This window comes from Pleurodeles waltl, chromosome 2_1 (genome assembly GCF_031143425.1).
Source record: "Pleurodeles waltl isolate 20211129_DDA chromosome 2_1, aPleWal1.hap1.20221129, whole genome shotgun sequence".
NCBI lineage: Eukaryota > Metazoa > Chordata > Amphibia > Caudata > Salamandridae > Pleurodeles > Pleurodeles waltl.
In genome coordinates this window covers 129,243,575-129,258,195 of record NC_090438.1, presented here as the reverse complement: position 1 = coordinate 129,258,195, position 14,621 = coordinate 129,243,575, and the positions used below count along the sequence as shown (strand labels likewise).

Here is a 14,621-nt window from a genome sequence, read left to right as displayed (position 1 = left end):
TGACCACAGCCAGACTTCCGCAACAAGAAGAGTGGAAATCTGGCTGTGGCCATACTGACGGATGGTGGTAAGGTGGCGCTGCTACCACCAGCAGTGCCACGCCAGTAGACCGCCGCCAGCCGTATTATGACAAATAATATGGCCTGGTGGTGTTCTGCTGGCGGGCGCTGCTGCCGGTACCAGCACCTCATCTCGTCCCCTGCCGGAAGACCGCCTGGATGCAGGTAAGTCAGGTTTCCGACAGGGGAGGGGGGCGGGGAGTGTTGTGTGTGTGTGGGGATGTGTGAATGAGTGTTCGAGTGTGTGCCTGAATGTGAGTGTGTGTGCAGTGTTGTTTGTGTGCGTGTATGCATGTGTGTGAATGCGTGTCTGTGTGTCAGTGTGGATGTGTGTACGGATGTTTTGTGAATGAATGGATGCATTCGTGTATGTATGGATGCAGGTAAGTCATGTTTCCGACAGGGGAGGGGTGCGGGGAGTGTTGTGTGTGTGTGTGTGTCTGTGTGAATGATTGTGTGTCTGAGTGTGTGTGTGTGTGTGTGTGTGTATGGGAGGTTGGAAGGGAGGGGGAGCGTGGATGAAGAGGGTGGTGGGGGGCGTCTGGGGAGTGTTGGGGGGGGCCAGTGATAGGGAAGGAATTCCGACTGCTGGGGTCATAATGACACCCATAATATCCAGAAAAGAATAAAGGAATCAGGAAAGCTCTGTGTAGGAAGTTGGCTCTGTATGTACTATTTCAAAGTAAGAAATAGCATGCACAGAGTCCAAGGGTTCCCCTTAGAGGTAAAATAGTGGCAAAAAGAGATAATTCTAATGCTCTATTTTGTGGTAGTGTGGTCGAGCAGTAGGCTTATCAGAGGGTAGTGTTAAGCATTTGTTGTACACACACAGGCAATAAATGAGGAACACACACTCAAAGACAATTCCAGGCCAATAGGTTTTTGTATATAAAAGTATATTTTCTTAGTTTATTTTAAGAACCACAGGTTCAAGATTTCCAAACAATACTTTAAATGAAAGGTACTTCAATTAGGGATTTAGGAACTTTGAATTAGCAAAATAGCATATACAGTTTTCACACAAATGGCATATAGCTATTTTAAAACTAGACACTTTGCAATTTTCAACAGTTCCTGGGGGAGGTAAGTGTTTGTTAGTTTTGCAGGTAAGTAAACCACCTACGGGGTTCAAAATTGGGTCCAAGGTAGCCCACTGTTGGGGGTTCAGGGCAACCCCAAAGTTACCACACCAGCAGCTCAGGGCCGGTCAGGTGCAGAGGTCAAAGTGGTGCCCAAAACGCATAGGCTTCAATGGAGAAGGGGGTGCCCCGGTTCCAGTCTGCCAGCAGGTAAGTACCTGCGTCTTCGGAGGGCAGACCAGGGGGGTTTTGTAGGGCACTGGGGGGGGACACAAGTCCACACAGAAAGTACACCCTCAGCGGCACGGGGGCGGCCGGGTGCAGAGTGCAAACAGGCTTCGGGTTCGCAATGTAATCCAATGGGAGACCAAGGGGTCTCTTCAGCGATGCAGGCAGGGAAGGGGGGGGCTCCTCTGGGTAGCCACCACCTGGGCAAGGGAGAGGGACACCTGGGGGTCGCTCCTGCACTGGAGGTCGGATCCTGCAGGTCCTGGGGGCTGCGGATGCAGTGTCCTTACCAGGCGTCGGGTCTTTGAAGCAGGCAGTCACGGTCAGGGGAAGCCTCTGGATTCCCTCTGCAGGCGTCGCTGTGGGGGCTCAGGGGGGGTCAACTCTGGCTACTCACGGGCTTGCAGTCACCGGGGAGTCCTCCCTGTAGTGTTTGTTCTCCACAAGTCGAGCCGGGGGCGTCGGGTGCAGAGTGCAAAGTCTCACGCTTCCGGCGGGAAACATGTGTTGTTTCAAAGTTGCTTCTTTGTTGCAAAGTTGCAGTCTTTGTGGAGCATAGCCGCTGTCCTCGGGAGTTCTTGGTCCCTCTAGATGCAGGGTAGTCCTCTGAGGCTTCAGAGGTCGCTGGACCCTGTGGAACGCGTCGCTGGAGCAGTTTCTTTAGAAGTGGGGATACAGGCCGGTAGAGCTGGGGCCAAAGCAGTTGGTGTCTCCGTCTTCTCTGCAGGTTTTTCAGCTCAGCAGTTCTTCTTCGTCTTAGGTTGCAGGAATCTAGTTTCCTAGGTTCTGGGGAGCCCCTAAATACTGAATTTAGGGGTGTGTTTAGGTCTGGAAGGGCAGTAGCCAATGGCTACTGTCCTTGAGGGTGGCTACACCCTCTTTGTGCCTCCTCCCTGAGGGGAGGGGGGCACATCCCTAATCCTATTGGGGGAATCCTCCATCTGCAAGATGGAGGATTTCTAAAAGTCAGAGTCACCTCAGCTCAGGACACCTTATGGGCTGTCCTGACTGGCCAGTGACTCCTCCTTGTTTTTCTCATTATCTCCCCTCGACTTGCCGCCAAAAGTGGGGGCTGTGTCCAGGGGGCGGGCATCTCCACTAGCTGGAGTGCCCAGGGTCATTGTAACACGAATCTGGACCCTTTGAAGCTCACTGCTAGGTGTTACAGTTCCTGCAGGGGGAGGTGTCAAGCACCTCCACCCAGAGTAGGCTTTTGTTTCTGTCCTCAGAGAGCACAAAGGCCCTCAGCACATGGGGTCAGAAACCCATCTCTCAGCAGCAGGCTGGCACAGACCAGTCAGTCCTGCACTGAACAATTGGGTAAAATACAGGGGGCATCTCTAAGATGCCCTCTGTGTGCATTTTATAATAAATCCAATACTGGTATCAGTGTGGGTTTATTATTCTGAGAAGTTTGATACCAAACTTCCCAGTATTCAGTGTAGCCATTATGGAGCTGTGGAGTTCGTTTTTGACAGACTCCAAGACCATATACTCTTATGGCTACCCTGCACTTACAATGTCTAAGGTTTTGTTTAGACACTGTAGGGGCATAGTGCTCATGCACCTATGCCCTCACCTGTGGTATAATGCACCCTGCCTTAGGGCTGTAAGGCCTGCTAGAGGGGTGACTTACCTATGCCACAGGCAGTGTGAGGTTGGCATGGCACCCTGAGGGGAGTGCCATGTCGACTTAGTCATTTTCTCCCCACCAGCACACACAAGCTGGCAAGCAGTGTGTCTGTGCTGAGTGAGGGGTCCCTAGGGTGGCATAAGACATGCTGCAGCCCTTAGAGACCTTCCCTGGCATCAGGGCCCTTGGTACCCAGGGGTACCAGTTACAAGGGACTTACCTGGGTGCCAGGGTTGTGCCAATTGTGGAGACAATGGTACATTTTAGGTGAAAGAACACTGGTGCTGGGGCCTGGTTAGCAGGGTCCCTGCACACTTCTCAGTCAAGTCAGCATCAGTATCAGGCAAAAAGTGGGGGGTTGCTGTAAGTGACATATGTATGGCAGCCACTTGGACATTTATACACACATTCACTAAACATTATTGCCTTCAAATTAATAAGGAACCACAGGTGGGTCCAAGTGTATTAAAAAAATCTGTTTGCAAGCACGAAAACATTTCAGCCCAACCACCAAAAATAATAATACTGTTACTAAATCAATGCACAGGGTGTAAATCCAGAAAACATTCACACTGCAAGACCAAATGGTTACTTACCTATTTTTGCAGCTTGAAGAATTTTCTGAATTCACACGTGATCCATCCACCACCCCAAGAAATGAGGTGTGTTACAAACAGAAAATGGATGGGAAGAATATTAACCCAACGGACGGGAAGCTCAAGAAAAACATGGAAAAAGGTCACCAACTTAATAAAACACAGAGAAAGAATCTGACAAAGGCGATCACACACAGGGGCTTCCAGATCATATGTCTGATGATGTAACAAGGGAACAGACATACCACCAAATGGGGACCGACAACACCCAAACAACAAAAATGGCAAAAGGATTAAAACTAAACAACTAGATGGTAGAATAATGCACAGGATGTGAATACAGACGGATATTCAATTTGCAAAACTACACACATAAGTAACTAACCATTTCAGTATATGTGCTTGTTACCACTGGGGATATCTATTTGTATCAGTGCCAACATGCAGGGGAGCCATTCCTATCTTTAGGTTGGACAGTTGTCCTTATTGACAATGAAAAAATGGCACTCTGGTTTACATGCTTTTCTTATTTACTAAGCAATACAGAACATGGAAGGGAATAATACCTTACAAGCTCTGTATTTATTAATAAATATGCAGAGCACTATTGTTACTGTTTGTTTATCAACAGGGTAATAGTTAATGATAAAACATATATCTTTGTAAGTCCTCTGTTCAAGGACGAAAGACGGCACAGGACATACATATCTCTAATACATGCCTTTTTGTGCAAAGTGACATTATTTGTTTTGTAAATAGCAGCAAACTTGTTTCAGCCAAACATCCTTCACAGCTACATATGTTTCTGAATCCAACAAGTAGATTCCCCCCGAAATACACATCATGTTAATCTAAAATAGTTTGAACCTGCAAAACTATTGTTACAGGTAAGTAAGGTGCTGCTTGTCTTTTCGATTTCGAATACTTGGAATGGCACTTTTTTTTTATAATGACGAGCCTTTCATTGGTCTAAAACACAGGTGAGCTCTATTTTTAGATAGAGCATCCTCACATTGTGTACTGTTTCTAAAATGTGTGCCTTTGTCGTTTTTTTTTTTTTTTTTTTTTTTAGAGAGAGATTTACAAAGTTTATTTTATTTGACCTTAGTCTTAAAACATCGTTTGTTGTTTTGTTTGTCCCTTCTTCTTATCTAGGACAAAAAGGTGATCAAGGACTGTCCGGCCCAACTGGTCCTCCGGGATCAACGGTAAGACTTCTATATAGTTTCAGATAGTTTCTGTTGTGATTTGAATGTATTATCCGGAGTCTTGACTGTAAAATGATTCCCACTATGTTTAGTAACCTGCCACATTCACTTGACTAAAATATGATTGTTTCATAAAAATACAGTGCAAGCTTTGTTTGTCCTTTGTCTATCAGGGTCTTCCAGGAAGACAGGGCCCCCCTGGTACACCTGGCACAAAAGGTGACCCTGGAGATTCATTTGGCATTGGAATAAAAGGAGAAAAGGGTGACCCTGGTTTTCCGGGACCTCCAGGTAACCCTGGTTTGGATGGACGCCCTGGACGAGATGGCTTTCCTGGCCTTCTAGGTCCGAAAGGTGAACCTGTAAGTATCTTTTTATCACTGATTTGTAAAACCTATGATGATTAGTGTGCAGTGCTGTGGAATATTACCTGAATATTTAGTTATAACTTTTGAAAACAATAGCCATGCACATATGATAGCCAACTGCAAATGTCTGCTAAAATATTTGGACGTTAAAGCCATGATAACATTCCAAATATTAGTACATATGTAAATAATAGATGTTTTCCATTTAGAAGGAACAGCTACTTCGAGGTTTTGATGGTGTGCACACCACACTAAACCTCAAGATGCCTGCACAAGATCAAATGGTTTAGGATAAAATTCTCTTGAACAGCCACATTTCAGTTGTTTTATGATTGTCAAGTAAGCTGTTTATGTCTTTTATGTATCCACGAGAGATGCGTTCTACGTATTATTTACCATACTGCAGAGTTTAGAATTTATGGGAAAGAAGCTGGACCAGGTACATTTTAAGAAATCGTGTGGGTCTGGTTGTGTAAAAGAACTATCCTTTTTAAACGTCTATGCGCAGAATAGCAATGCTTTATTCTCACTTGCCAAACTATTGTGGCAAAAATATCTTTAACCGAAATACTGTGAAGCTATTTAGGTAGATGCAGTATGTATCTTGATTTGTATGTTTTAGGTACATAAGAATTGTAAATCTATACTTACATATACACATTTATCTTCATGATATTCTGGTTGTCAGCATTTTTTCCACAATAAGTTGATAAGTTGATATTTTTAAAATACAAAAATACGACATTCGTGAATTGTTATTTTCTTTTTTAAAGGTTGCCATGCATGTTAGTTCATGGTTATTTGTCAGCAGTGTAATATAGATCACGACTAGGGTGTTCAAAACGTCTCCCTACTCCAAGTTCTTATTTTAAACTTTGAAGACTTAGCTTAACAAACTTTGTTAAGTGTAAAAAAGTGAGTGAAAAAGCTGATAGAAGTACTTTGCTGTGTGCAAAAAACGTCCATCCCAAGGTATACCACCAACAATTGTGAAATTGGGTGAAGTACACAAACTACTCAGCTTGAATAATTTCAAATGCTGTGTACTTCCCGATTAAAAGTTTCATTCTGAACACCAATGACAAGGCTTGTTCTGCTATCTTGAATTGATGTTGGATCATTTTTTATGCTTTAAATTACATTTGACATATAGTGTGCTGGTAGACACATAACTCCTCCCTACAGCTGGTTAAGATGAATTCCTGTACATTGTTGTTACTCTTTGTCAACATGATCACAAAGTGGTTTGTGCAGATACTTTGCCAACAATATACTAGTATGTTTGTTAGATACCTTAGACTCAAATATAATATCTTTAATCTCATCAGATAAAAATTGGAGCGAATGGCTTGCCTCACTGAATGCATATTTGTTAGCAATCATGGATTACCACTCTGATTGCGGCGACCGCCAATCCTGAAAGCTAATGCCTTTTATGTAGCTCTATACTTTTGGCATAATTTCTGTTCTGGAAAAATATAGCTCCACAGTAAAACAGCCATCAAGCAGAGGAGCAAGAGTGTTTTGTAGCAGACTGGTAGCCAGAATGTTTTTTGCAGCATTAACCTATTATAGATTCACATGCTCTGCGTTATTCTGCATTCTGGTTGTTGAGCCTAGAAACGTTCCTCAACTATAGTAAAGTGTTTCGTTTTGGACTTTGACCATAGGTAGAGCCATTATGTTTCTGGTTACATGGTGTGTAGGAAGTTGGCTCTGTATATACTATCTCAAAGTGACAGATTGTGTGCACAGAGTCCAATGGTTCCCATTAGAGGTTGATAGTGACAAAATTAGATAATACTAATGCTCTATTTTGTGGTAGTGTGATCGAGCAGTATGCTTATCAGAGGGTAATGTTAAGCACTTGTACACACACAGGCAATAAATGAGAACACACACTCAAAGACTAAACTCCAGGCCAATAGGTTTTTATATAGAAAAATATTATTTTCTTAATTTATTTGAAAACCACAAGATTCAGAATTTAGGTAAGTACATACATTGTAAGGTACTTCACACAGGTAAGTATGGAACTTTGAATTAAAACAGTAATTGTAAGGAAATGCCTCCTTGGCATGGTTGCCCCCTGACTTTTTGCCTTTGCTGATGCTATGTTTACAATTGAAAGTGTGCTGAGGCCTGCTAACCAGGCCCCAGCACCAGTGTTCTTTCCCTAACCTGTACTTTTGTATCCACAATTGGCAGACCCTGGCATCCAGATAAGTCCCTTGTAACTGGTACTTCTAGTACCAAGGGCCCTGATGCCAAGGAAGGTCTCTAAGGGCTGCAGCATGTCTTATGCCACCCTGGAGACCTCTCACTCAGCACAGACACACTGCTTACCAGCTTGTGTGTGCTAGTGAGAACAAAATGAGTAAGTCGACATGGCACTCCCCTCAGGGTGCCATGCCAGCCTCTCACTGCCTATGCAGTATAGGTAAGACACCCCTCTAGCAGGCCTTACAGCCCTAAGGCAGGGTGCACTATACCATAGGTGAGGGTACCAGTGCATGAGCACTGTACCCCTACAGTGTCTAAGCAAAACCTTAGACATTGTAAGTGCAGGGTAGCCATAAGAGTATATGGTCTGGGAGTCTGTTTTACACGAACTCCACAGCACCATAATGGCTACACTGAAAACTGGGAAGTTTGGTATCAAACTTCTCAGCACAATAAATGCACACTGATGCCAGTGTACATTTTATTGCAAAATACACCCCAGAGGGCACCTTAGAGGTGCCCCCTGAAACTTAACCGACTATCTGTGTAGGCTGACTAGTTCCAGCAGCCTGCCACACTAGAGACATGTTGCTGGCCTCATGGGGAGAGTGCCTTTGTCACTCTGAGGCCAGTAACAAAGCCTGCACTGGGTGGAGATGCTAACACCTCCCCCAGGCAGGAGCTGTAACACCTGGCGGTGAGCCTCAAAGGCTCACCCCTTTGTCACAGCACCGCAGGACACTCCAGCTAGTGGAGTTGCCCGCCCCCTCCGGCCCCGGCCCCCACTTTTGGCGGCAAGGCCGGAGAAAATAATGAGAATAACAAGGAGGAGTCACTGGCCAGTCAGGACAGCCCCTAAGGTGTCCTGAGCTGAGGTGACTCTAACTTTTAGAAATCCTCCATCTTGCAGATGGAGGATTCCCCCAATAGGGTTAGGATTGTGACCCCCTCCCCTTGGGAGGAGGCACAAAGAGGGTGTACCCACCCTCAGGGCTAGTAGCCATTGGCTACTAACCCCCCCGACCTAAACACGCCCTTAAATTTAGTATTCAAGGGCTACCCTGAACCCTAGAAAAGTAGATTCCTGCAACAACAAGAAGAAGGACTGCCTAGCTGAAAACCCCTGCAGAGGAAGACCAGAAGACAACAACTGCCTTGGCTCCAGAAACTCACCGGCCTGTCTCCTGCCTTCCAAAGAACTCTTCTCCAGCGACGCCTTCCAAAGGGACCAGCGACCTCTGAATCCTCTGAGGACTGCTCTGCTTCGACGACGACAAGAAACTCCCGAGGACAGCGGACCTGCTCCAAAAAGACTGCAACTTTATCCAAAGGAGCAGCTTTAAAGACCCCTGCAATCTCCCCGCAAGAAGCGTGAGACTTGCAACATTGCACCCGGCGACCCCGACTCGGCTGGTGGAGAACCAACACCTCAGGGAGGACCCCCGGACTACTCTACGACTGTGAGTACCAAAACCTGTCCCCCCTGAGTCCCCACAGCGCCGCCTGCAGAGGGAATCCCGAGGCTTCCCCTGACCGCGACTCTCTGAAACCTAAGTCCCGACGCCTGGAAAAGACCCTGCACCCGCAGCCCCCAGGACCGGAAGGACCGGACTTTCACTGCAGAAGTGACCCCCAGGAGTCCCTCTCCCTTGCCCAAGTGGAGGTTTCCCCGAGGAAGCCCCCCCTTGCCTGCCTGCAGCGCTGAAGAGATCCCTTGATCTCTCATTGACTTCCATTGCGAACCCGACGCTTGTTCTAACACTGCACCCGGCCGCCCCCGCGCCGCTGAGGGTGAAATTTCTGTGTGGGCTTGTGTCCCCCCCGGTGCCCTACAAAACCCCCCTGGTCTGCCCTCCGAAGACGCGGGTACTTACCTGCAAGCAGACCGGAACCGGGGCACCCCCTTCTCTCCATTGAAGCCTATGCGTTTTGGGCACCAGTTTGAACTCTGCACCTGACCGGCCCTGAGCTGCTGGTGTGGTAACTTTGGGGTTGCTCTGAACCCCCAACGGTGGGCTACCTTGGACCAAGAAGTGAACCCTGTAAGTGCCTTACTTACCTGGTAAAACTAACAAATACTTACCTCCCCCAGGAACTGTGAAAATTGCACTGTGTCCACTTTTGAAATAGCTATTTGTGAATAACTTGAAAAGTATACATGCAATTGAAATGATTCAAAGTTCCTAATGTACTTACCTGCAATACCTTTCAAACAAGATATTACATGTTAAATTTGAACCTGTGGTTCTTAAAATAAACTAAGAAAAGATATTTTTCTATAACAAAGCCTATTGGCTGGATTTGTCTCTGAGTGTGTGTACCTCATTTATTGTCTATGTGTATGTACAACAAATGCTTAACACTACTCCTTGGATAAGCCTACTGCTCGACCACACTACCACAAAATAGAGCATTAGTATTATCTCTTTTTACCACTATTTTACCTCTAAGGGGAACCCTTGGACTCTGTGCAGGCTATTCCTTACTTTGAAATAGCACATACAGAGCCAACTTCCTACATTGGTGGATCAGCGGTGGGGTACAAGACTTTGCATTTGCTGGACTACTCAGCCAATACCTGATCACACGACAAATTCCAAAATTGTCATTAGAAATTGATTTTTGCAATTTGAAAAGTTTTCTAAATTCTTTAAAGTCCTGCTAGGGACTTGTGTTAGTCCCTGTTAGCATTTCTTTTAGAGTTTAAAAGTTTGTTAAAAGTTTGAATTAGATTCTAGAACCAGTTTTAGATTCTTAAAAAGTATTCCAACTTTTAGAAGCATAATGTCTAGCACAGATGTGAATGTGGTGGAACTCGACACCACACCTTACCTCCATCTACAGATGAGAGAGCTAAGGTCACTCTGTAAACTAAAGAAAATAACAATGGGCTCCAAACCTACCAAAGTACAGCTCCAGGAGCTTTTGGCAGAGTTTGAAAAAACAAACCCCTCTGAGGATGGCAACACAGAGGATGAAGATAGTGACTTGGAGGGAAATTCCCCCCCTCCAGTCCTACTTAGGGAGAACAGGGCTTCTCAAGCCCTGACTCCACAAATAATAGTCAGAGATGCAGGTTCCCTGACAGGAGGGACCAACAACTCTGAAATCACTGAGGATAACTCCAGTGAAGAGAACATCCAGTTAGCCAGGATGGCCAAAAGATTGGCTTTGGAAAGACAGATCCTAGCCATAGAAAGGGAAAGACAAGAGATGGGCCTAGGACCCATCAATGGTGGCAGCAACATAAATAGGGTCAGAGATTCTCCTGACATGTTGAAAATCCCTAAAGGGATTGTAACTAAATATGAAGATGGTGATGACATCACCAAATGGTTCACAGCTTTTGAGAGGGCTTGTGTAACCAGAAAAGTGAACAAATCTCACTGGGGTGCTCTCCTTTGGGAAATGTTCACAGGAAAGTGTAGGGATAGACTCTCACACTCTCTGGAAAAGATGCAGAATCTTATGACCTCATGAAGGGTACCCTGATTGAGGGCTTTGGATTCTCCACTGAGGAGTATAGGATTAGATTCAGGGGGGCTCAAAAATCCTCGAGCCAGACCTGGGTTGACTTTGTAGACTACTCAGTAAAAACACTAGATGGTTGGATTCAAGGCAGTGGTGTAAGTAATTATGATGGGCTGTACAATTTATTTGTGAAAGAACACCTGTTAAGTAATTGTTTCAATGACAAACTGCATCAGCATCTGGTGGACCTAGGACCAATTTCTCCCCAAGAATTGGGAAAGAAGGCGGACCATTGGGTCAAGACTAGGGTGTCCAAAACTTCCACAGGGGGTGACCAAAAGAAAGGGGTCACAAAACCTCCCCAGGGGAAAGGTGGTGAGACAACCAAAAATAAAAATAGTAAAGAGTCTTCTACAGGCCCCCAAAAACCTGCACAGGAGGGTGGGCCCAGAGCCTCTTCACAAAACAATCCTGGGTACAAGGGTAAAAACTTTGATCCCAAAAAGGCCTGGTGTCGAAACTGTAGTCAGTCTGGACACCAAACTGGAGACAAGGCCTGTCCCAAGAAAAGTTCCACTCCAAACTCCAATCCAGGTAACACTGGAATGGCTAGTCTCCAAATGGGATCAACAGTGTGCCCAGAGCAAATCAGGGTCCACACTGAAGCTACTCTAGTCTCTGAGGGTGGGGTGGATTTAGCCACACTAGCTGCCTGGCCGCCTAACATGCAAAAATACAGGCAGCAGCTCTTTATTAATGGGACAAGTGTAGAGGGCCTGAGGGATACAGGTGCCAGTGTCACCATGGTGACAGAGAAACTGGTTTCCCCTGGCCAATACCTGACTGGAAAAACCTATACAGTCACCAACGCTGACAATCAGACTAAAGCACATCCCATGGCAATGGTAACTTTAGAATGGGGAGGGGTCAATGGCCTGAAACAGGTGGTGGTCTCCTCAAACATCCCAGTAGACTGTCTGCTTGGAAATGACCTGGAGTCCTCAGCATGGGCTGAGGTAGAACTAAAAACCCATGCAGCCATGCTGGGTATCCCTGAACTGGTGTGTGTAAAAACAAGAGCACAATGCAAGGCACAGGGTGAAAAAGTAGAGCTGGAGTCTGGAAGAAAGGCCCAGCCTACCAAGAGAAAAGGAAAGTCAGTTGGGAAACCAACTGCAACACAGTTAGAAAAAGAGAACCTATCTTCTTAGGAAGAAGTTCTGCCCTCTGAAGGAACTGAGCCTTTGGAGCTTGAACCTTATCAGGTTGAGCTCTTAGGCCCAGGGGGACCCTCAAGGGAGGAGCTGTGTAAGGGACAGGAAACCTGTCCCTCTCTTGAAGGCCTTAGGCAGCAAGCTGCTGAAGAGTCCAAGGGCAAGAAAAATGGAACACATAGGCCCTCATTACGAGCCTGGCGGTCTGTGACCGCCAGGCTCGCGGTTGGCGGGAGCACCGCCGACAGCCTGGCGGTGCCCCTTAGGGCATTCTGACCGCGGCGCTTTGGCCGCGGTCAGTGCAGGAAAACCGGCGGTCTCCCGCCGGTTTTCCGCTGCCCGTCAGAATGCTCCAAGGCGGCGCAGCATGCTGCGCCGCCTTGGGGATTCTGACACCCCCTACCGCCATCCTGTTCCTGGCGGTTCGCCCGCCAGGAACAGGATGGCGGTAGGGGGTGTCGCGGGGCCCCTGGGGGCCCCTGCAGTGCCCATGCCAATGGCATGGGCACTGCAGGGGCCCCCGTAAGAGGGCCCGCTTGTATTTCACTGTCTGCACTGTCTTGCGACCGCGGTACGGTATTTTGGCGGCTCCCGCCAGGCGCGCGGTCACCGCGTCCGGCGGGAGTCGTAATGACCCCCATAGGGTCTATTGGGAAGATGGACTCCTGTACACTGAGGCCAGAGACCCCAAACCTGGTGCCACTAGGAGAGTGGTAGTGCCTCAGTCGTTCAGAGAGTTTATTCTGACCTTAGCCCATGATATTCCCCTTGCTGGGCATTTGGGACAAACCAAGACGTGGGAGAGGTTAGTCAACCACTTCTACTGGCCCAATATGTCCCAGAAGGTTAAGGAGTTTTGCCTCTCCTGCCCCACCTGTCAAGCCAGTGGTAAGACAGGTGGGCATCCAAAGGCCCCCCTCATTCCACTTCCAGTGGTGGGGGTCCCCTTTGAAAGAGTGGGTGTGGACATAGTTGGTCCACTAGAACCTCCCACAGCCTCAGGAAATATGTACATCCTAGTAGTAGTGGATCATGCTACTAGGTATCCTGAAGCTATTCCCCTTAGGTCGACTACTGCCCCTGCAGTAGCCAAGGCCCTCATTGGTATCTTTACCAGAGTGGGTTTTCCTAAAGAGGTGGTGTCTGACAGAGGTACCAACTTCATGTCAGCATACCTAAAACACATGTGGAATGAGTGTGGAGTGACTTACAAATTCACTACACCATACCATCCACAAACTAATGGCTTAGTTGAGAGATTCAACAAGACATTAAAAGGCATGATCATGGGGCTCCCAGAAAAGCTCAAAAGGAGATGGGACGTCCTCTTGCCATGTCTTCTTTTCGCTTACAGAGAGGTGCCACAGAAGGGAGTAGGATTCTCACCCTTTGAACTTCTGTTTGGTCACCCTGTAAGGGGACCACTTGCTCTTGTTAAAGAAGGCTGGGAGAGACCTCTTCATGAGCCTAAACAGGACATAGTGGACTATGTACTTGGCCTTCGCTCTAGAATGGCAGAGTACATGGAAAAGGCAAGCAAAAACCTTGAGGCCAGTGTAAGGAAATGCCTCCTTGGCATGGTTGCCCCCTGACTTTTTGCCTTTGCTGATGCTATGTTTACAATTTAAAGTGTGCTGAGGCCTGCTAACCAGGCCCCAGCACCAGTGTTCTTTCCCTAACCTGTACTTTTGTATCCACAATTGGCAGACCCTGGCATCCGGATAAGTCCCTTGTAACTGGTACTTCTAGTACCAAGGGCCCTGATGCCAAGGAAGGTCTCTAAGGGCTGCAGCATGTCTTATGCCACCCTGGAGACCTCTCACTCAGCAAAGACACACTGCTTGCCAGCTTGTGTGTGCTAGTGAGGACAAAACGAGTAAATCGACATGGCACTCCCCTCAGGGTGCCATGCCAGCCTCTCACTGCCTATGCAGTATAGGTAAGACACCCCTCTAGCAGGCCTTACAGCCCTAAGGCAGGGTGCACTATACCATAGGTGAGGGTACCAGTGCATGAGCATGGTACCCCTACAGTGTCTAAACAAAACCTTAGACATTGTAAGTGCAGGGTAGCCATAAGAGTATATGGTCTGGGAGTTTGTCAAACACGAACTCCACAGCACCATAATGGCTACACTGAAAACTGGGAAGTTTGGTATCAAACTTCTCAGCACAATAAATGCACACTGATGCCAGTGTACATTTTATTGCAAAATACACCCCAGAGGGCACCTTAGAGGTGCCCCCTGAAACTTAACCGACTGTCTGTGTAGGCTGACTAGTTCCAGCAGCCTGCCACACTAGAGACATGTTGCTGGCCCCATGGGGAGAGTGCCTTTGTCACTCTGAGGCCAGTAACAAAGCCTGCACTGGGTGGAGATGCTAACACCTCCCCCAGGCAGGAGCTGTAACACCTGGCGGTGAGCCTCAAAGGCTCACCCCTTTGTCACAGCCCAGCAGGGCACTCCAGCTTGCTGGAGTTGCCCGCCCCCTCCGGCCACGGCCCCCACTTTTGGCAGCAAGGCTGGAGGGAACAAAGAAAG

The 14,621-nt window shown here is 47.2% G+C and overlaps 1 protein-coding gene across 1 annotated transcript in view; it reads left to right on the top strand.

Moving 5' to 3' along the window:
* The window catches only part of COL4A5 (collagen type IV alpha 5 chain), a 1,021,631-nt gene that overhangs the window by 365,840 nt on the left and 641,170 nt on the right, over positions 1-14,621 (top strand). Inside the window, exons 23-24 of the mRNA XM_069211570.1 lie at positions 4,751-4,803; positions 4,977-5,165. Coding sequence (XP_069067671.1) covers positions 4,751-4,803; positions 4,977-5,165 — 242 coding nt within the window. The remainder of the gene's footprint in view (positions 1-4,750; positions 4,804-4,976; positions 5,166-14,621) is intronic.